This window comes from Pseudorasbora parva, chromosome 20, assembly GCF_024679245.1.
Source record: "Pseudorasbora parva isolate DD20220531a chromosome 20, ASM2467924v1, whole genome shotgun sequence".
In the NCBI taxonomy this organism is placed as follows: domain Eukaryota; kingdom Metazoa; phylum Chordata; class Actinopteri; order Cypriniformes; family Gobionidae; genus Pseudorasbora; species Pseudorasbora parva.
In genome coordinates this window covers 39036125-39059252 of record NC_090191.1, presented here as the reverse complement: position 1 = coordinate 39059252, position 23128 = coordinate 39036125, and the positions used below count along the sequence as shown (strand labels likewise).

At 37.6% G+C, this 23128-nt stretch overlaps 3 protein-coding genes and 1 long non-coding RNA gene across 4 annotated transcripts in view; 1 reads left to right on the top strand and 3 right to left on the bottom strand.

Moving 5' to 3' along the window:
* Positions 1–14119, top strand: part of snap91b (synaptosome associated protein 91b) — a 34276-nt gene extending 20157 nt beyond the window's left edge. The window contains exons 17-24 of the mRNA XM_067428350.1: positions 4296–4367; positions 7675–7806; positions 9136–9160; positions 9267–9333; positions 10208–10261; positions 10357–10461; positions 10582–10681; positions 12994–14119. Coding sequence (XP_067284451.1) covers positions 4296–4367; positions 7675–7806; positions 9136–9160; positions 9267–9333; positions 10208–10261; positions 10357–10461; positions 10582–10668 — 542 coding nt within the window. The 3' untranslated portion in view covers positions 10669–10681; positions 12994–14119. The remainder of the gene's footprint in view (positions 1–4295; positions 4368–7674; positions 7807–9135; positions 9161–9266; positions 9334–10207; positions 10262–10356; positions 10462–10581; positions 10682–12993) is intronic.
* LOC137049731 (uncharacterized) lies at positions 89–7668 on the bottom strand. The gene is made up of 3 exons (XR_010899692.1): positions 5710–7668; positions 4264–4495; positions 89–248 (listed from the first exon to the last, which is right to left on the bottom strand). It is a non-coding gene; the product is annotated as an uncharacterized lncRNA (long non-coding RNA).
* ccdc167 (coiled-coil domain containing 167) lies at positions 13959–17269 on the bottom strand. The gene is made up of 4 exons (XM_067428349.1): positions 17110–17269; positions 15888–15982; positions 15738–15790; positions 13959–14550 (listed from the first exon to the last, which is right to left on the bottom strand). Exons 1-4 carry the CDS (start codon positions 17158–17160, stop codon positions 14447–14449), a joined length of 303 nt encoding a protein of 100 aa, XP_067284450.1. The 5' UTR covers positions 17161–17269; the 3' UTR covers positions 13959–14446.
* A 1483-nt stretch (positions 17270–18752) lies between these two features.
* Positions 18753–23094, bottom strand: si:ch211-214j24.14 (uncharacterized protein LOC559160 homolog). Its single transcript, XM_067428229.1, has 2 exons — positions 22990–23094; positions 18753–19610 (listed from the first exon to the last, which is right to left on the bottom strand). The coding sequence occupies exon 2, from the start codon at positions 19432–19434 to the stop codon at positions 18844–18846; it is 591 nt and encodes a 196-aa protein (XP_067284330.1). The 5' UTR covers positions 19435–19610; positions 22990–23094; the 3' UTR covers positions 18753–18843.
* Between the last annotated feature and the right edge of the window lie 34 nt (positions 23095–23128).

Here is a 23128-nt window from a genome sequence, read left to right as displayed (position 1 = left end):
GAATGTTGGTACATAATAGGTGAGAGAGAGAGAGAGAGAGAGAGAGAGAGAGAGAGAGAGAGACAGTGTTTGCTTGTGATTGTTTTTATTTACCGTTTTTAAGAACCGCAAAGCCTCTCCTGCAAGCTGTACCTCAATGAAGCCTCAGCTGGTCAATGTTGAGCTTTTCGACTGGGCATCGGTGTTGCCGTGGAGATTGCTATCTCTGTTGCTAGGGCAATAGTCTTTGAAGATTGCAGTTCAGTTCTCTGGTGGGGAGAACGAGATGTCGTTTTGTTAGAAACACAACACTCAGCTCTGAATTCCACAAAGAAAGGAGAGTTCTTCTTTTTTCTTTCTCATTCTTCCTCCTCTGAATTTTCATCCTCAGGGCGACTTTCTCCACCTTATTTTTCATATAAGAGCAGGTGCGGCTATTTGTAACTTGAATGTGCAAGGCTTCCAGTGTCATTCGCTTCCAGTTATTTTAAATGTACAAAAACTAAAAACTACTATGATGTCGCAAACTGTTATTTGTCATCACATTGTTTTAATTCATTATCATAATCATAAACACTTAGTTTTATTCAAAATTACACCTTTATATTCTGTTTAAAGGGAACATTCTCCGAAGGTTCTCTCAAAGTTATTGTAACGTTAATATAATGTTCGTTTAAAGTTATCTGGTCTTTAATAATGTTCTCAAAATCGTAATTTATACATTGATTCGTTCATGTAAAAGAAATTCTGAACGTTTCAGTAAATGTTTAGTTCATGTTTTTAAATGTTACTGTTTGCTTTAGATAGAGAACATTCAAAAATAACATTAATGTTTGAAGAATAATTAAATGTAATGTTTCGGTAAAGCCAGAATATGACATTTATCACCGCTAGAGGCCACGTATTCAAAACAAAGGCATGTCTTGATGATGCCTTGATTTCGCAGAGCTTTTATTCTGCCGCAGACGAGCGCGTCCGCTTCTTACGCTCATGCGTATGTGAGGTAACACTGCGCTGCTTTATCATATTAGATACATCTGAGTGTGTTGAAAGTTATGCTATACTCTGTGCGTTCGCTCAATAGCAACTATGAGACACTTGTTCACACTGCAGTGAGCTAGATGGATATTAGCCATGGTAAAACATGGTGCTCGTGGTAAATCAAGAAAAACATTTAAAAAATAAAACGAACTGTGTTGAGCTGTAGAACAATGATCAGTTTTCTGTCGATGAATGTCTCCAAACAGCTGCTCACCTGTCTAATAAAACACATCATATATTAAAGTGTCTTTGATGTTTTCATAGTGTCTACAAAATAAAACCCGAAATCGAGGGTAACGCGGGTATGATATAATTTATTAGGCGACGCATGGACACGGTCCACCAGTCAACAAAATATGTAACATTGTTCTAGTTTTTGAATATTTTAATACAAAAATCTTACATATTGTGCCTTTAACATTCATTCATACAAGAAAAAATGTTTTTTTTTGAACATTCGTAACTTAATGGGAATGCTAGCAAAACATTATAAAGTTTTGTTAGCAGGGTAGTGTTAATGAATCTGTAGTCTCGCACATTCACAGAAAATAGCAAATTCCTGCTTTGCAAAATAAGGTGGATATAATAAATGACAACAGCCTCAGAGCCGTGAAGATGTTTTTCGTTCACCCTTTTCTCCACCATAGATCCCTTTGCTCCTGCGGCTGGTTCTGCTGATAACTCCCTTCAGTTGGACCTGTTCTCCCTGCAGCCAGTAGAGGACAGTAATGCGCTCTTTAGCTCAGTGGCGCCCACTACTGGCCAGCCATCTGTCTCCACCACCACTAGCGATGCTTCCCCAGCACCGACGATAGACCTGTTTGCTGGTCAGTGTTGCCACAGTTACTTTGAAAAAGTAATCTGATTACTGATTACTCCTTTAAAAAGTAACTTAGTTACTTTACAGATTACTTGATTTTAAAAGTAACTAAGTAAGATTGCAAGGTACTTTATTAGTTACATTTAGCAGTTGCCAACAACACCCCTGACGCCTCAACATAGAAATGACAACTGCTTTTGCCAACACTCATTTTATTGGAAGTGCATTTTTAAAAGTCAGGTCAAAATTGTATCTCCTGACATTTTAAGTTGAAATTAAAAAATATTTCCTGAAAAAATCTCCCGAGATGCAAGAAGAAAGCAAACTTTTTTTTTGTGAAAATGACTAAAATAGTAACTCACAGTGGCTTAGATAAATTACTTTAATCTGATTACTGGTTTGGAAATAGTAACGTGTTAGATTACTCGTTACTGGAAAAAAGTAGCCAGATCAGAGTAACGCGTTACTGGCATCACTGTTTTTTTAATCCCAATATTTTAAATCTCCTTTTATGTTTAAGCTTTTGTTCTTTTTGGTTTGGTTTGTGTTGTGTATTGTATTAATATGATTTGTTTATGTCTGTCTTTATAAATGTCCTCTTGTTTTTAGGTTTTTTTGATCCCATGCCAGATTCATCTGTTCCCAAAACAGACCCTAACCCCAGTCTAGACCTGTTTTCAGCAGGTACACGCTGCAGTACATCCATCCACTCATTCCCAGCCTCGCTTGTACATTGTTTTCCCTCCATTCTGCCCTTGACTGCTCAAAGTGAGCCAAATATACTTCTCTCCTGGGGCGGTCAATGGAACTGTCTGTCCGACACGCTCCCTCACCCCCTTCACTTCTTTTCTTTCCCAATCTGTTTTTCTTGAAATGTCTCCAAGGCCCATTAGTTACATTATCCCCACTTAAAGACGTATTTATTTTCTCTTGTACCCTTAGGCTTTTCATATATGAAGTAAACAGGTTCTGGCCTAACACTTATGCATCTTCAGGGCTCAGTTGTGATATTTTATTGTTCCTTAACATGCTAAAAGTTGCTCTTCAATTAATGGATGTTAAATGAGTAGGGTGTTAGATGTCAACTAAACTCGTTCCTGTGCTCCAGATGTGTTTCGTCCTCCTGCCGCTGCTCTATCTGCCCCCATGAGCTGGCCAGACAGTGGGGCAAATCTGGACCTGTTTGGGGGTTGGTAAACAACCCCAGTGTGCATGATTTGCAATGGTTTGATTTGCATGTCTTGCTCAGATGGTTGCTGTGGATTCTGTTATTGGGAAATAAAGCTGTTCTGATGGTTGATGGACACCAGACAGCAGTTGTGAGAGATTCCCTGACCTGACAGGAAGGAGTGACTTTAATAAGGTGTATGTGTGTGCTTTTGTGGTTCTAAACACATTTGTGGCTTTTATTTGCGTGACCAGCTAACACAAATGTTCTAAGAACGTTTTACTCACGTTCCCAAGTTATGGAAACGTTACTTGTTAATGTTCTCTGAACTTTCCAGTATTTTTAAAGGGGCTATACGTAAGAATTTTAATGTATTAGTGGCTTTTTTTATTGCCAATGTGTGAACAGCTTGTAACGAAACAAAAAAAACAAGACCTTCCCTGATGTCATCTATGACAGACTCGAGATCTTCATATCAAAAGGATGTGACATTTACACGTGATCCCAAGAGCCTCTCTTTCATTTTATGACACTAAATGAATGCTTATCCAATGTTTAGGATAATGCAGAAAAGCTATTCTGTACTGTAATGTCAATGTGTCATGCAAAGAAAAAGTTTAATTCAAACTATAGTCTCGTATAGCCAGATCAGGCATAACATTATGATGCTAATATTACTAATATTGTGTTGGTCCCACTTTTGTTGCCAAAACAACCCTCAACCCTTACACTTGAATAACGTTCAGTCTCTTGCATGTTACATGTGCTCAAGTGCGAGCGCAAAGTTGTGGCTGCAGTTCACTTAATGGCCACCGGTGTTGCTAATATCAAGGGTTTCTGCATTCTTCATATAGCCCCTTTAAAGTAAAAAAATAAATAAAATCTTGGTCATATGAATGTTAGAGACAACATTAGGGGAATGTTCCATTTTATAATTCTGCTATCATTATAGGAACGCAACCTTTGAATGTTCTCTGAAGCATCTGAAACTAAAAAGTAGTAACATTTTAAAAACTTTAGACGAACGTCCAACTAAAATTAAAAATTAAAAAGTTCCATAAATGATGTATAAATGTTTTTGTGCTAATGTTTTGAGAATGTTCAGATAACTTCAAACGAACATTCTATTAACATTACTAGAAGAATATTTGTACATAAGTTCTGTTAGCTGGGTGATAACAATCTCTCTCTCTCTCTCTCTCTCTCTCTCTCTGGGCTTGACTCTCAGTGTAATGGCTTTGGTTCACTCACTCACTCTTTTACCCTCATGCTGCGTGGATGAATCAGAATCCGCGGGTGCTGGTGAGGCCAAACCAGCCGCCCCGGCCGCAGCAACCGGAGGAGGAGATCTGATGTCGGGTATGTCACCTGCCGCCCTCATTGTTTTTTTCTTCCTGTCATTTTCACGGTTTCTTCCATTGTTCAAATCTGTCACGTTTTCAATCTTCATAGTCCATAGCATGGAAACTGCAGCATGTTCACATACCCTTAGGAAAGATAAATCACAAATCAGATCTTCCAATCAAAGCAATGAGATTAGATGGAGAGCAAATCATGCACTTACAGGTGTACTGTGTAATATTTAGGAGAATCTATTGACAGAAAGGCAATATAATATACATAACTGTTTTCAGTGGCTTAGAAAGACCTTACATACCGTTATGTTTTTATTAACTTGAATGAGCCATTTCTATCTCCATACACCGCGGGTTCCCTTACAGTGAAGGTGCCATTTTGCGCCGTCATGTTTCCACAGTAGCCCTAAATGGACAAACTGCTCTACAGAGTGCTAGTCACTCTCTGCTGTCTCAGATCATGACGTCTTTGTCCTGTGTTGGCCACCGTAGCTTTCCAATGTGCTTCGAAAGGGAGGGGTGAACGGTGGCCGGTTGCAATTTGCAAAAATGTACACAGTGCACCTTTAAAGTCAGCATGAAATGAAAATCCCATTTTATACATACATGTTTTAGATCTTATTGTGAACAATTCGTCCATGCATACAGTACGTTTCATTCAGTTAATCAAAAAGTCATAACTGGTGAAGACTTCTCTCTGGTGACGTATGTAGTACTTCTCCAATCATTTAGTCCGCTTAAACCCCACCTTAACATTTTTAATTCGTCCACTTTTGAGAGCCACGCCCAGATCCTAACATTTAATCAACAACTGATGCCTAGAACTAGAAGTCCCTGGCCATTTTATTTTTATTGTTTTGATAATCTATTACACTCTGATTTAAGTCCTACTTGATACGGAAGAAAAGATCTGTCCCTACTTACGTTTCATTGTGACTTCTCCTACCAGATTTTATTCAGAGAAAAGACCTTTGTAATCTCACAAGTGCTTGGATTCTAATTTATTCAATTGAACATAAATGAGAACTCAAATTAAGCTATGAGATATCTTAATTTGAGTTCTCATATATATATATATATATATATATATATATATATATATATATATATATATATATATATATATATATATATATATATATAATATTTATATGTACACATTTTTCCTTGGTGTATTTGTCATTTTAACATGGTGTTTAAGGTGTTTACCTCTGCTTTGTTAAAATAACAAATACACCGAGGAAAAATTGTGTTGATGTCAGTTTAGTGATGTGTGTGTGTGTGTGTGTGTGTGTGTGTGTGCTGTGTATCAAGTCTAGACATGTTAGACATGTTGTGATACTGACATGTTGAGATGAGATCAGTTTTTCCATCTGTTTCTCTCATGCGTGGCGTTTATGTTCACCTCAGCTCTACATGGATTGAGAAAGCCTTTTTCCCAATGCCTTGCTGCTTAATTCTGCTCTCTCTTTTCTCTCATTCACTCACTCACTCACTCTCTTTTGTGCTCATCCAATCTGTTTCTTCTGCTTGACGACACTTTCTTCTTCCTGATCATGTTCTCTTTCAAATGTTCTTTTTCCAATGTCAAATTCCCTCTTTTTATCATTTTTTTCTTCATTTTCCATATCTCTTTCCATCCATCTGGCTCTTGGGTCATTGCTTGCTTCCTCCTGTGCTACTGGTGAGTTCTGATGCTCCTACACCGGCTGCAATCCCACAGTGCACTGCTGCATTGCAGAATAGGGCTTCAGTGAAAACTGAAACAAGCTAAACAAGCTAGGAAAAGGGGAAGAATGAAAGTTTGTGAGATCCTGTGCGTTAACGTGTGCGTGTAAATAATGGTAGCAAAGTTTTCTTTTTAAATTAAAAATCAGTGCTCAATATGTAGGTTAGTTTAGGCCTGTTTCACATCATATGCGTAAGCAGTGGTGAATAATGTTTCCAGATCCTATTTTTGCCATTTAGTGGGCAGAATTTTTTGCGATATATGCAATATAACCCTATATATCAACCCAATCTTTTGCAATAGAGCAGCATAAAATAATAGAGGGAATTAATCACCCATTACAAAAAAAGAAAGAAAAAAAGATGGATGTCAGGCTTAATTCCACATGCAGCTACATGCACATAAATAGCACTCTTACTGATAGAAACCCTGTGGAAAAATATGATTTTGCAGTATTGAGCCAGTTTTTAGTGTCAATATAAAAGGCACAAAGCAAGCTTTTTGTAGTAGTAAGTGCTGCTTATGCATGCTGTGTGAAACAGGTCTTACACTTCAGGTGTTTCAAAGATGTCAAATGTTATTGAATGAATGTTTAATGTGCCCGTGTGTTAGTGTAGTCATGGTGTGCCTTATATCTTGATATCGCTCAGCTCTCTTTCTTCCCGCTCTCATTCTTACACCATAGCTGTGTTCGAAATCGCCCCTATACACTCATTCCCTACATTACTCCACTAATATAATCCACTTGAAGGAGTGAATGAAAACGAGTGAGTGAATCCAGACACTGAGTGCATCAGAAGGGCTGCTGCTTTTGCATAGTATGTGCTTGCGATTTAATGATAATTTGAAACTTAGCAAACTGGCAACTCCAGTAGTAATGAAAAGATTAATCTTGAACTCTGTCATGGAAACTAGCATGTATAAACCTTAATTCCACTATTTAATCAATTATAAAGGAATTTATACTTATGCTGGATATTACGATGTGCCCACATTTAACCAGCGGTTTGGAAAAGCAGTTCGGCACCACCCTCGCAGTGCATTGTGGGTATTCTCTAGCAGTTGTACACGCATTATTGCGTTGCATTGCATTATGGGATTGAATGAGTGCACGTGATAATGTCCACTATATGGTTTCAGGCACCACTACAAACGGCTGTCCCCTCAAAATAGTGCCATATTTAAGGGTATAAGGGGCGATTTCAGACACAGCCCATGCCTACACCGGATGTGACCATTGTACACAACAAAAGTTACAAATGCAACCATTGCAAATCCATTTGTTTTTTCAAATCAGAAGAAGCGAGATCACCTAAAGTATGTCAGCAATAGAACGGGGCTTCAGAATTTGTTGTGTCGTGTCACATCCAGTGTAGACAACATCACTGATTATAACGGGTTTCTTTTGCTTTTGTCGCATTGTGCCGTTCGCGTCTGGTGTAGACAAGATTCTTCTTGTGCCGGTTGCCATAGCGATATACCCTGCATGAGGGTTGATAGCATTCGGTTTAGCTCCTGTTTCCTTACTATGATCTGAAAAACAAGCTCACTGTGTTTGTCTTACTCTTCACTCCCTGTTAAGCTTTCGATGGAATGGGTGATATGCTCATGCCAGCTATGGCTCCTCATGCAACAGGAGCGTCACCCATGACCAACTCACCGGTCAAACCCATGGGAGGAGACCTGGACTCAGCTATGGCCAACATGGCCAGCAGTACGTTCATATCTGTTTTTAACTTGGTTTACTTCAAAATCATAAATTCAGCCAAAAAAATCTGTTTCTTAAAGGGTTAGTTCACCCAAAAATAGAAATTTCTTTCATTAATGACTCCCTAATGTCGTTCCACACCCGTAAGACCTCCGCTCATCCTCAGAACACAGTTTAAGATATTTTAGATTTAGTCCGAGGGCTTTCTGTCCTTTGAATGTAAGTGTATGCACACTATACTGTCCACGTCCAGAAGGTAATGAAAACATCATCAAAGTTGTCCATATGTGACATCAGTTGGTTAGTTAGACTCTTTTGAAGCATCGAGAATACATTTTGGTCCAACTTTCTTTACTTTATTAAACAACTAACTTTATTCAGCATTGTCTTCTCTTCCGTGTTCCTCAAATAAAGAATCAAACGGTCATGATTTGGATCCCGTGTCAAAATGGCAAACTGCTGAAATCACGTGACATTGGCGATACGAATCACAAATCACGAATCAATCCGCTGATTCACGACCGTTTGAATCTTTATTTGAGGAACACGGAAGGGAAGACAATGCTGAATAAAGTCGTATTTTTTGTTATTTTGGACCAAAATGTATTTTCAATGCTTCAAAAGAGTCTAACTAACCAACTGATGTCACATATGGACTACTTTGATGATGTTTTCATTACCTTCTGGACGTGGACAGTATAGTGTGCATGCACTTACATTCAAAGGACAGAAAGCTCTCGAACTAAATCTAAAATATCTTAAACTGTGTCTGAAGATGAACGGAGGTCTTGATTTAGGTCTTTAAATAACCATTTTGATAAACTTTTTTTAATAAGGAAAATCTTTTCACTTAAAGAAACTTTTGTGCATTCATTGAAAATGTTCAGTGGATGTTAATATTCTTGGTAACACTTTACAATAAGGTTTCATTAGTTAATGACTGTATAACTAACATTAACTAAACATGAGCAGTACATGTGTTACTGTATTTGTTCATCTTTGTTAACGTTACTTAATATAAATCCAGCAGTTCATGGTTTGTTCATGTTAGTTCACAAGTGCATTAACTAATGCTAAGAAGATTTTATTAATGCCAACAAAGAACCTTTATTTTTAAGAGTGTGAAACTGTATATTCATAGGATCCTTTCCATTGCACAAAAGGTTCTTTATAGTGGAAAAAGATGTTCTTCATACACAAGACCTGTTAATTGAAAGGATCCGGGTCGAATGAAACCCCAAACCTACTTTTAGAACCTTTATTTTTAAGAGTGTGTAAGACTAGTTAACAATTTTAAGAATCTAAAAATGCATATTTCTGTTTCTGTACTTTCAGATTTCTCAATGGGAAACCAGAAACCGTAAGAGACCGTAATGTCCTACTCTCGATTTCACCATATTTTCTTGCCCTCTTAAAACACATATTTGTGTATGTGTTCCTCTTCTATTTCTGTCTGTCTCTCTCAGGGGTGAAGCGGCTGGCGGGGCGAACTGGCAAGCGCAGGTACCCACCCCTAGCTGGGGCGTTGCCATGGTAAATGTTGTGTTGTTCTGTAGATGTGGAGCATGGGGGTGGAGCCGCATGGCTTTGAGCAGCATGGCGTGGAGCCAATCACAAGCTTTGCTTTTCTCTCCACTGGACTAAAGAGGCGGAGCTTTCTAATATGGAACTTGTTGATAAAATACTGAAACTCTTGACATTTTAACTTATTAAAAACTGCACTGGTAACACTTCACAATAAGGTTCCATTTGTTAACGTTAGTTAACTACATCAGATAAAGAACAAACACTGAAAAAAATACTTCTAAAGCGTTTATTAATCTTAGTGCTAATTTCAAAATTGACTAATACATTAAAATTAAAATAAAATAAAAGTTGTATCTTTTATTGTTTCATTGTTATTTTTAAGAACTAACGTTAACATAGATGAATAAATACTCCTAACATAGATATTGCTCTTTGTTACCACTGCACCGGTTATTAGAGAATTATTTGTTTACAAAAGGATGTATCAAACTGTACATTCATAATCTTAATCTTACATACAATTGTGTTTGTGTGCAATGTGAACAAAGCCAAACAGTAGCTTCCGATTCAGTCTCGCTTTAGAGCTTGAGATCTGTTTTGGCTTATCAGCCGCTTTCTTCTTTCTGTCTTTGTTTTTGTTATTATAATACTAAACATATATGCATGCTTATCCCTCCTCAAAGATTTAAATTCACACTCAAATCAAACTGCTAACCACCATCGTAGTGTGTGCACTGTGCAGATTCCCTTCCATGTGTGTGTGTGTGTGTGTGTGTGTGTGTGTGTGTTTGTGTGTGTTTTAGAGTAATTTTGTTCAGGTGGTGTCCTGTTCTGTGTTGTTTGGTGTTAACCTTCTCCCCCATCCCTCCCACCCCGTTAGACTTCCCCTCTCGGGGTCTGTCCTGTCATGGGATCCCCGTCACCATATAGCATGGTAAGAGTGTGTGTTCATGTGTATGTGTGTGTGTGTGTGTGTGTGTGCAGGCATATGTGTTTGTTTCTCTTACTGTGTCTCTCTGTGATTGACAGTCTGGAGCAGGAGCTTCTCCCATGATGCCTGGCTCACCGATGATGGCCGCCCAACAACCAATGATGAGGCCACAGTTTCCGGCAGCAGGAGCCCCTGGACAACCGGTATTTTAGACATGCATGCAGATGAATTTTTCACTTAGACATCATAATAGTAATTTAGAAAAATAATGCAGACACACGTACTTAATTATTGCTCCTGTCTTGTGTGCGTTTCCCCCACAGATGTCTCCAGGAATGGCCCAGAGTCCCAGGAAGCCTCCCCCTTCTAAAGATCCTCTCGCTGACCTCAATATCAAAGACTTCATGTAGATGAGCAGCTGGTGTAAGTTTAACTACAGCTAGAGCAGATGTGCAATCTGACGGCAGGACACACAATGAGACACAAGCTGAAATTATGTTCTGATGCATCACGGTTTTGATATTAAGAATCTACTGTAGTTGAAAACAGTGTGTATGCAAGAATAAAACACTAAAATGAAACATGGCCATAACCATCAGGGGAGCACGGTTCAATTAAAACTCAATCAATATAGAGTGATCAATCAATATGTTATGTGTGTGTGTGTGTGTGTGTGTGTGTGTGTGTGTGTGTGTGTGTGTGTGTGTGTGTGTGTGTTAGGGTTGTGAGGAGCGAACATGACACTATTTCTCGTAGAGGTGAAATATGTCTCATGATCTCAGCGTGACCGGGTTGAGTTTTGGGCAAAACCTTTTACAGTGCTTTTTATTGATCGCATTATAATATATGCGCTGCACATTTCAGACTCAAGCACAAAGCTTTGATTATTTACATGCGTACAGGTTTCTTCCTGCATCCCAGAGCGGCTCCATAATACTCCACACAAAAACTCATTCTGTTTGTCTGTAAAAAGATTTGTACATTCATCCAAAGTGTGCACCTTTTGAGTTTGAGTACTTTTGTGTCTGAGGACAAATTCACACAAAAATGATATCAACAAACCCGTCTTGGCGAGTATCCCAGCAAACATAATAGGTTATGTCTTAAAGGGTTAGTTCACCCAAAAATGGAAATTATGTCATTAATGACCGCCATTCATCTTCGGAACACAGTTTAAGATATTTTATATTTAGTATGAGAGCTTTCTGTCCCATTGAAAATGTATGTACGGTATACTGTCCAAAAAAGTTGAGAAAGAACATACTGTGTTTAGTATGTACTGGATCAGTGCATTATGTCTTAAATGTATAGTTCACCCAAAAATGAAAATTACAACACTTAAAGTGTTGGTCCAAACCAGCATAAATTTCTTTCATCTGCTAAACACAAAGGAAGATAATTGGAAGAATGTTTGTGACCAACCAGATGTCGGCAGCCAGTAACTACCTACGATAACTACCCCCCCACCCCCACCCCCACCCCACACACACACTATAGTAGTCAATGGCTGCCGAGATCTATCTGTTTAAAGTGACAGTAATTTATTTGCGCTGTCCATGTTTTTATTGTTAATCAAGTCAAGTCACCTTTATTTATATAGCGCTTTTAACAATGCAGATTGTTTCAAAGCAGCTTCACAATGGTGACAGGAAAATAATGCAACAGAATTTAATAGAAAGTAATATAGTTTAGTGTCCCCAACTGAGCAACCCAAAAGCCAAAGCCAACGTGGTGACAGTGGCAAGGAAACCAAACTCCATCAGGTGACATAATAGAGAAAAAAACCTTGGGAGAAACCAGGCTCAGTCAATCAAACAACAAAACACAAGGAAATCACTCGCTGCTCTTGACTGAATAGCTTTTGTAACTTAATTAATAATTAATAATGATAAATCTTATTTAATTTATACACTGCAATATTGTTTTACAAATGATTCTGACTTTATTCAATTTCTGTACCTGAAAACTATAGTGTTAGATGACCTGAAGAGCACTGTTTATTTGATTTGCTGTTCTTGTAGATTGATTATTTGTTCTTATTTTCTTTATTTTTATTTGACAGTAGTCCTTTTTTCCCTGAACATAGGACATACCAGACCATACTGAAACCGTGAACCTAAAACCGTGATAAAAACTGAACCGTTGCATCCCAAGTTTCCAAATACCTGCAAACGCCCCATATTCACAGGCCAATGGAGAAGTATCGGACTCATAGAATCTGAGTATGACGACATCAAGCTAATCAATACCTATGTTAAATATGCAAATTGTTTGAGATTTTAAAGTTTAAACCCTCGATCTGAGTTGCATTATTTCATGTCCACATGTTCTTATTCAAGAAATGACAGCGACTGTAGCCTTTCTATTGTCAGGAAATGGCCAAATATTAAAGATTAATAGGACATTTGAAATAAATGTTGTTTGGACAATATTAAACAAGGATTTGATCATGCTGTAAAGTGTAACAACAGCAATCACCAGAAAGACGAGAGCTGGTGCTCTCAGCAGGCATTCGGTATAATACATGATGTACATGCATTATATTTTGCATTTAATAAAACCATAACATTACCTGCTTTTGATACTTTATTTGAACCAAAGGCCTATAGGCACTTAGGTCCATAAAAATATGATCAGATTACTCTAATAATCGTATGTTTGTAATAGTGTGTATGTATACACACACATACACATGCATATAAAATACTAAAACCTCTGTTTTTTCTCTATTGCAGTTGTCACACTTATTGTGCAGCCCTGATGAATTCGACGTGTGTACTCTCTTCCGTTCATCACATTCAGGGCCTCCAGTCCCTCCTTCTCTCTCTTTTCCCTCCCTCTCTGTCTGTTGTTGTAGCACAAACCGTGAACGTGACTAAGTACGTGTGTGTACGTGTGTTTGTATTTCAATGTTCTGAGTTACTTCAGATCTATATATTTAAGAAAAAAGAAAATACTATGAAGAGTAATGGCCGATGCATTCTTGAGCGTGCATCTGCAGGTCTCTTAATGATAGATGTGCATTCATTTTTCCTGGCTCGCTTTCCGTGGGGAATCAAATCAAAAGTGTGACGTTTTCTGTGGAAAATGTTTTTTTGCTGTGGTTAATATCACTGGGCCGGTCTGTGTCATCATCATCATCATCATCATCATTCGAGTATTAGTCATCTTTTGACCATGGAATAACTTCTGTGGGAACAATATCAACGTATTACGAGTTAAGGTAGTGTCTCACGCACTGTTTCTTTTTATCAATGCCCTTATTTTATTCTTTTTTCATATCTGTATTGATTGTGAGTTACATGCAACATGTGACCATTTAATGAAAATACATATGCATTTTAGAACATTTTAAATGACAGATTGTTTTGAATATCCTTAGTCTTTATTTTGAGATAAAAAAAGGTTGAATATATTTTAGTTATGTCAGAAGTTTACTTTGCATACTACATGGCTAGTTAGTAAATCCCATTTGTGAAAAGGTCTGTGTCCATCACAAGCCGATCGAGTCCTGCTTGTGCGTACAATATAATATCACAGCATGTAATTCCTCTATTGTGCAAAAGGGACGCCACTGAGCCAGATCAGATTCTATCAGCAGCAAGTTCATCGGCCAGTCTTAAAACGGGACTGAACAGAACCGGCTGCCTAGTGTTCTGTTGTATTGTTGTATCGAGGATATCAAAGGGACAAACAGCAGTTTAATGGGACAGTATTGCATTTTATTGATGGCTGTTTTTTATTTCAATTGAACATTTTGTTGATAAATTTTATTTTTGGATGGAATAACACCCTCTGCCCCTCCCACCTTTGTGCATGTTAGTCCTGTTGAAATGCAATAAACAGTGATCTGGAGAGAGACGCCACCGAGTCATTACTGGGTAAATGTATATGGTTACACTGATGCCTTATAAATTGATCTCGTGAAGTTCATGAGAGAATACATTTAATCCCCAATCAGGGTCTCTCTTTGATGTGTAAGCGTCTAATGTCACGCTGTTACACAGCAAACAAAAAGCAGTGTTCAGTCAATCCAGGATGCCGAAGCCAAGATGAAGATGGCACAGTGTTTTCATGGCTAAAATGAGACTGACAGATCCACAGCATCTGAACAACTGATGGTATGAATGGATATCAGTCTCCCCATAGCCTTTTCTCAGTCCGTGTTTGGCATGACAGAAAATACCTCTAATATATGAATGTGTAGTAGAAAAGGGCACTGATGGCTAACAGGGCGACGGACAGCATCATGTTCTTCCTGTTCTCTCCTCTCAGTACCTGCAGCTCCTTTTCTGAAGAATAAAACAAAAATGATATCATACAGAACCGCTCTCCCAAAACTGGTTTCATTAGCAAATGATACAATGCATCAAGACATTTGCCCGTAGTTTAATTAGATTTTTTTTTTGAAGGATTCATAACAATATGAGAAATATTGATAAAGAAGTGTACAAATCCACAGATGTATACACTAGGTACTATTAAAAAAAAATACAAGCGATTATGAAACGGTAGTTGCGACAGTCTTCTCTATAATTCTCTATTCTGACGTATCTCCACCTTCGCGAATGAGAAAAAAATGTAGTGAGGGATTTATTCCATTAGGAATTGTTTGGATGGTTGAGGTTTGCTATTGGTCAATCTGATTTGAGTGACAGGTTGCCCCGCCCTCGTGATAGTAACACATCATCAGAGAAGAGAAGTCGCAAGAGGGAGGCGAAGTTTAATAAATCCGTATTGTTAAGGAATTGGTATAATCTTGAATAATCCCCTTTAAATTTTGTATTAATAATAAAACTGAATAAATATTTTTTAAATGTTCAATACCATCTACCCTGTTAAATCATTCATTTCAAGATAATCTGATATTGATGATTTATGCTTTTTGTGTAAAAGTGAGAGTTTTAGTTTTTTTAATGTAAAATTATTTGAAGGAAATTGGCAGCATTTACCTTTAAATACTATTTTACATTAAAGGATATTATTGTATATTATTGTAATAAAGTTCTTGAATACATTGTTAATTTATACTGCTGGCAAAATGTTATATACTTAAAAATATGCAAATTCTTCCCCAATCTTTAAGGTGTTTATAGTGGAATTTGATTTTTTTATGTCTTCTCTAAAATTGTATTAAAAGAAAAAAAATGCATTAACGTTTAAAATGTTATGATAGAATTTTCCGATCCCGTTACCAATTAATGTCACATTTTGTTTTGTATTATTGTCTGCTATGATATATGTTTGTTACTTGGTCTTCAATAAAAGCATAAAAAAATAAATGTATTTAAGAAGTTTAAAGAGTACAAGGCACATGAATAAAAACAAATTGTGCACTGATAAATTATGTAAATTAATAATTTATAATAAATATTCCTTTAAAAAAAATCACGGTGACTTCAAATTCCATAAGCAATGGCCTAAATTTGTCAGATTGATGCATTTTTACACCTCCAATCATTCCATAAAAGTGACTCACCATATTTCTCTATTCTTATATTCATTAGGGTCATCTCATCTTCTAGGGCGAGCCTGATAGCACATGAAAAGAGCACATGCCATGTTTCTTACATTAGATTATGCAGCAAAAAAAAGCGTATGTCTACTCTAGTCATATCATCATAACCACCTTTCATTGTCCGAGAGTTGCTCTTTTCTCTGTCTGAACTCTGCCCTCTCCAGGTTGTTTTTACAGTGTAATTTGCGCTCTTCAACGCGGTCAATCTAAAGAGAGAGCTTATGAGTATGTTATTAAAGTTATGAGTATGAGCATCATTTCAATATGAAAACAGACTTTCTGATCGGTGCTACTTAGTGCAGAAAAAATTATTTTAAATAAGCTACACTACCAGTCAAAAGTAAGGGAACTTTACTATTTGTTTTTGAAAGAAGTCTCTTCTGCTCACCAAGGCTGCATTTTTGATCCAATATACAGCAAAAACGGTATTATTGTGAAATATTTTAAAATAACTTTTTTCTATTAGAATATATTTTAAAATGCAATGCATTTCTGTGGTTCGAAGCTGAATTTCCAGCATCAATTTTTCAGTCTTTAGAGTCACGCGATTCTTTGATCCTTCAGAAATCCTTCTAATATGCCGATTTGCAGCTCAAGAAACATTTATTATTATTATTATCAATGTTGAAACGTATTTTTTCAGGATTATTTAACAGCATTTTCAACATTAGGCCTATAAATGTCTATGCCGTCACTTGATCAATTTAATGCATCCTTGCTTGAATGAATATATTCATTTCTTTAAGATCTTTCCCCCCAAATTTTTTTTAAAAACAAAATCTTACTGACCCAAAACTTTTGAATGGTAGTACAATGTTTCAAAAGCTTTTTATTTCAGATAAATATGATTCTTTTGAACTTTCTATTCATCAAAGAATCCTAAAAAGCTTTCAACATTAGCTTTCAACATTGATAATAACCATAAATGTTTCATGGGCAGCAAATCATCATATTAGAATGATTTCTGAAGGATCATGTGACACTGAAGACTAAAGTAGTGATGCTGAATATTCAGCTTTGCATCATATAAATAAATTACATGTAAACATATATTCAAATAGAAAACAGTTATTTTACATTTTAATAATATTTCATAATATTACAGCTTTTTGCATTTTTAATAACATAAATGCAGCTTTGGTGAGCAGAAGAGACTTATTTCAAAACTTTTGACTGGTAAATTAGTGTATATCAATCTGGGCATACATGTAACGTCATCATTCCCATAACGTACCTGTAAGCTGTTTCATACATACGGAATAATTGACCTATACACATATGGTTTCATACACGACACTACATAAACGTGCATATCTATTCATATGACATTTACCTCGCTTGCCACACTTATATTCTCTTTCTTCGTCGTCCTTGATTTAGTCATTCTGGGGGGTCTGGTGATTTTAGTGAAGAGAAATCATGGGAAGAGTATTTACTTCCGTACACAAATGTCTTGCTCATCACTCTAGTGCTGGTCGCTCTTAGTCTATGTCGAGATTTATACTGCCACCTGCTGTCGGAGTTGTGACATTTCATATTGGACAGTGAACACCGCAACATTCACTCGAACAAACATAGGACCTATAGGTTACTCATCGCACCCGCTTGTGTGAGAAAGTGTTAAGAACAACACTATGAACTGATATCAATAGGTTTTTAAGGGTAACCAGCTACCCTAGTAGCTCGTAATATTTATTCGATTTTAAAGTCTTGCGGAATAACATTTTAGGCAGAGCTACTTTTCTGGTTATGTCAATGACGAGTCACGCAGGTAGTACTGTGCTACTCCGCAGCGTGTAGCGTTTAAAATAGTCCGGTATAAAGTCTTAGGTGTACCGTAGTAAATGTAATTTTTTGGGGGGGTAAGATCATGCTACTGTCTATTTCTCTAGTAGACTATAATTCCTATGTTTTGTCTTTGATGGGCATAAAAATGTCAAAGATTGCTTTCAATGTTTAATTTATGTACTTCTATTTAATCCATGTCTTGATTTTTTATTGTTCCTGTTGTTATGTAGCCTACTTATTACATTTTTATTTTTTGGCATTAAAAAATATACAAAATGATAATAATAATAATAATAATAATAATAATAATAATAATAATAATAATAATAATAATAATAATAAATTTTTTTTAAAAAAGGTGTACCGTAATGATTCAGGATAAGAGAAAAACACGGTTTGGAAAATGTATTCATGATGTACTCCCTCACTACATAAATTGTATACTTTTTGAACACACATGCATTTATATGTGCATATGTGATGGACATTGGTATTTAGAAAACAGATTTGATCCCAAATCTAAATAAAAAAATAATCTTAATAAAATCAGCATACATTTCAAGGTGCACTGTGTTTAGACCTCTAATTTAATGTGCACTAAATTTTAGGTTGTGAATTGCAACTGCCTTCCGCTCACCCCTACTTTTCAAATACAAAGAGAAGCTACGGTGGCTGACACAGGACAAAGATGTCGTCGTCTGAGACAACAGAGGGTGCTCTATAGAGCAGTTTTTCCATTTAGGGCTAGAAACATGACAGTGCAAAATGGTGACTTCACTGTAAGGCGACCCGTGGTGTGTATAGATAGAAATGGCTCATTCTAAGGTAATAAAAACATAATGGTTCATTATGTAATGTTTTTATACACCACTGAAAACATAGTTATGTGTATCATATTGCATTTCTGTCAATAAATACTCACCTTAAATGCTACACCTTTAAACTGATAATAATCTACTAAATATATAATAATCCTGATAATCTACTGGGTAATTTTCTGTAATACTGTCCGGACAATCAAAATCAGCATACATTTTTGTCTTTAAATTGAAAAATGAAAGAGAGTGCATCAAACACTATAATATATTTTTCTCTTGATATTCAGGATGATGTTCCAGATGTGTGACAGGACAGGGTTTGTATTGTGTGTATTTGTATGTGTCTGTAAATAAGTGACAAACCATAATATTTACTAACATTGAATTTTTATATCACATAATGAATAATACAAATTGTTGACTTGTTGTACAATGTTTAAGCTATGAGATGTACAGTCCTGTTACTTTCTTCTCAAGACATATGTAAGTACTCCCACTATTGCCACCAGGGCGGCGCCACCGACCAGCAGCACCGGGAGTTCAAAGGGCGAGGTGGAAAGCGGGTCTGCCTTGGAAACAGGCACATCAGTCAATTCAGGAGTATGAGATTCCTCTGACTGTGTGACTGCAGAGGGTGGGAGATGATCTAAAACCTGTGAGATGATTTCAGGTATGGGTACAGAAGCCAGCGTGAAATCTAACGGCTCGGACAGAACAGGGGTGTGAGCGAAAATGGGCTCAGAATCCACCTCTGTCTCGATTTCCTCCACAACTGGCTCCTCCACACACATCAGAAGTTCCACCGCCTGTGGAGGCCTGAGATCTGATTCTGCAGCAGATGTGACATACGCTCCAATCTCCGCCAGCTCCCTTTCGCTGCCCATCATGCTCAGCACGCTGCTCTGAAGGTCCTCTTCATCATCTGACTCCACCCTCTCGTGGAGCTCCGCCTCTAAGTGGATGATGTCAGAGCTGGAGGAGTGGTTCTCGCTGTGGTCCTCCTGAACTAGAACCATCTCACTGGTTTCTAGACTTCCAAGCTCGGCCTCCATGTCACTAACAGACGCCCAGGACTCAGCCAGACCAGCTGTCTCCCAGCGGTCCGAACCACTGCTCTCCTCCAGGCTTGAGGTTAGATTCTGGGGAGGAGAGGATGAGGATGACAGGATGGAAGATCTTTTTCTCCCCTCTGAAAATCTGGCTAATGTTCACAGGTCTTCAGTGAGTCCTAAAGATGAGAGTGGATGAAGTCATGCATGTTGTGAAAAAGAGACCACATTGAGCAATATATGATATTTATTAAGCAAAAAAATAAAAGTAGGTCAGGAGTATTTACTAAATGTACTTTCATAAATGTGTCCATGATAGATTACAAAGAATTACAAGCATCCTTATCTGTTGTCATGTTCTGATCTATGTATAGGCCAGTAAGCACATATCTGACTGGCTTTGCAGCCTATATATATCTCCATCTGTTCACATGAATAGAGAATGTCAGATATTTCACATGGCATGAAGGGATCATAGTTCAGTTCGTGTAGGCGTACACTATATGTCAAATATAAATATTGGTTTGGGATGCCTGCCTTTACATTCACATGAACTTTAATGACATCCCATTCTTAATTCGTAGAGTTTAATGTGTATTTGGCCTACCCTTTGCAGTTATAACAGCTTCAACTCTTCTGGGAAGGCTTTCCACAAGGTTTAGGAGTGTGTTTATGGGAAGGTTTGACCATTCTTCTAGAATCGCATTTGTAAGTCTCTGCTCTAATTCATCCCAAAGGTGTTCTGTTGGGTTGAGGTCAGGACTCTGTGCAGGCCAGTCAAGTTCCTCCACACCAAATTTGCTCATCCATGTCTTTATGGACCTTGCTTTGTGCACTGGTGCGCAGTCATGTTGGAACAGGAAGGGGCCATCCCCAAATTTTTCCCACTAAGTTGGGAGCATGAAATTGTCCAAAATGTCTTGTTATGCTGAAGCATTAAGAATTTATTTCACTGTAAATATGTGGCTGAGCTCAACCCCTGAAAAACAAGCCCACACCTTAACCCCCCTCCACCAAACTTTACACTTGGCACTAGGGATGCACGATATTATCGGCACGACATCGGAATCGGCCGATAAATGCTTAAAATATACAAATCGGCATCGGCCGATATGAAAACATTATGTCGATATGCCTTGCCGATATGATAACGTGTTGATATGCACCTGCAATAACTCACGTGTGCAAGGAGTGCTACAGCGATGAGACCATGTCAGCACTGCGGTCATTCTTCAAGTGAAAACAAGAAAATACATTGCATGTACAGTGATTTATATTGACTGTTTTTAAATGCTGCCTTGAATTTCTGAATGCACGAACAGAAGGACGTGACCGTCAGCAGCAGATATGCCACGTTTTCACAACAAAACTAGCCCAAAACAAGCCCAATCGCGTCTCCCCACTCTCTAGCGTGTGCGGCAGCCTCCATAGCAGCAGAAGCTCCTCCAGGTCTTAGTGCCCTCCAACTAGACCGCTATATATTTATACATGTAGTGGGGGCGCTGTTGTTACAGTAATACAATGAAAAGTAGAATACACAAATAAATTGAAGTTACTTCTTGTTCTGAATAAACAAATAAGTAATGATGTCATAAATCACAAGCATGACACTTGTAAATTAAATACTTTTATATACAGTGTATTAATCTGTAATAAAATGTTACGAAATGGATGATGAAAAATAATCCAAGGAGCTCTACAATAATTAAAAGACAGCATCAATGGATGTCATGCCACCCCCACTTCATGTGCACAAACGTTAAATCCAAAAATACAATATTTAGGTTACAGCTGCATCTGGGGTGAAAAATTTTCAGAGCTTTTAATATACTCTTATCATAAAAAGAACTTTATTAACATTTATTTATCTTCAACAAGAATCCTTTTAGTAAGGATACCTCAGAAATCTGAAACCAGAATGAAAAAAAATAGTTTTTGCTCAAAATGGTGTTGTTTCCAAACAAAGGGAAAAAATAAACATATATCGGCATCGGTATCGGCATCGGCCAAAATGAGCTGAAAAATATCGGCATATCGGATTTCGGCAAAAATCTAATATCGTGCATCCCTACTTGGCACAATGCCGCCAGGCAAGTTCTGTTCTCCTGTCAACCGCCAAACCCAGACTCATCAATGGGATTGCCAGACAGAGAAGCGTGATTGGTCACTCCAGAGAACACCTCTTTACTGCTCTAGAGTCTAGTAGCGCCACACTTTATACCACTGCATCCCAAACTTTGCATCTGGTGATGTAAGGCTTAGATCCAGCTGCTCTGCCATGGAAACCCATTCAATGAATCTCTCTATGGGCTACGCACTGTTCTTGAGCTAATCTGCAGGCCAAATGAAGTTTTAAGGCCTTTATTGACTCTGCCTAAAGTTGGCGACTTCTGCACATGCGCTGACCCCGCTCTGTGATTTTACGTGACCTAACACCTCGTGGCTGTGTTGCTGTTGTTCCCAATTGCTTCCATTTTGTTGTAATACTACTAACAGTTGACCGTGAAATATTTAGTAGTGAGGAAATTTCATGAATGGACCTATTGCACAGGGGGCAACCTATTTAATTATTTAATTTGTATTTGTATTTTTCAAATTAATCAATGCCGGAACACGTAAATCTCCTGCTGGCATGCTGAAGACGCACTACTGCCATTCATTTATTTTAGTGTCCAATCCCATTAATAAAGTGCAGAACAAAGGGGTTGGAGTCTGCAACCAGCACCGCTTCAGTCACGTCACAGTGAAAACATCTGCAGCGTCAACAGTCAGATTGTCAAGAGATGGTAAACTAAAGCCCATCGCCGAGATCAAAGGTCAGCGTGCTTACAGGGAACAAATGTGCAAGAAATACACGGTGTAGTATTTTAACTTTGACCTCTGACAGAGGCAGCAGAGATAGAGCAATGTGAGCCAGTAGGCACAGGTCAATTATATCTGTATGAACCTCTTCTAACCAGCAGGAATATTTAGTTAAAGGGATAGTTCACCTAAAAAATGTAAATGTACTCACCCTCATGTTTTTCCAAGCCTGTATGAGTTTCTTTCCTTTGTTGAACACAAAAGATATTTTAAAGAATGTTGGTAACCAGCATCCATGGACTTCCATAGTAGGAAAAAAATTATATGGAAGTGAATGGCTACCGACAACTGTCTGGTTACCAACATTCTTTAAAATATCTTATTTTTTGTTCAACAGAAGAAAGAAACAACATAGGGTATACTATCCCTTTAAGTATAGCTGAATAGGTCCTTCTACCTACACTGTAACAAGACAGTTAATATATGATACTATCCATAAAACAAACTGTGATACTATAGCATCTTATGGCACTGCAGATGTTATGATGTTACATTCCCATACTAACATATGGAATTTAATATAATTGACAAGAAACAACAAATAAAATGCACAGGGGCTATTTTATTAATATCAGAAGACAGTAAATTCTTTGTCATCCACCCTTCTTTTAGAGTCTAAAGAGAGAATACACCCAGTCATAAACTTAATGTGCCATTTGATATTCTGTAAGAGCAGCGATTGAAAACAGATCTTACCTTGTCTGAGCACAGGGTTTAGTCAGCACATGAATGTAGACTGAGGCTTGAGTAAATACAGAGGAGGGGTCGGTGGGGCTGGGGAATTACTGCAACAGAATGCAATTCAGCGCCTCCCTTTGCCTGTCCCCTAAACCCC

What these genes read in the sequence shown, in the direction of transcription:
- ccdc167 (XM_067428349.1), bottom strand. Translation starts at nt 17,160, where the DNA reads ATGACTAAATCAAGGACGACGAAGAAAGAGAATATAAGTGTGGCAAGC. An exon ending in ATATAAGTGTGGCAAGCGAG is followed by an intron (nt 15,983 to 17,109) that starts GTAAATGTCATA and finishes CTCTCTCTTTAG; the next exon opens with ATTGACCGCGTTGAAGAGCG. An exon ending in CAACTCTCGGACAATGAAAG is followed by an intron (nt 15,791 to 15,887) that starts GTGGTTATGATG and finishes ATGTGCTATCAG; the next exon opens with GCTCGCCCTAGAAGATGAGA.
- si:ch211-214j24.14 (XM_067428229.1), bottom strand. Translation starts at nt 19,434, where the DNA reads ATGGAGGCCGAGCTTGGAAGTCTAGAAACCAGTGAGATGGTTCTAGTT.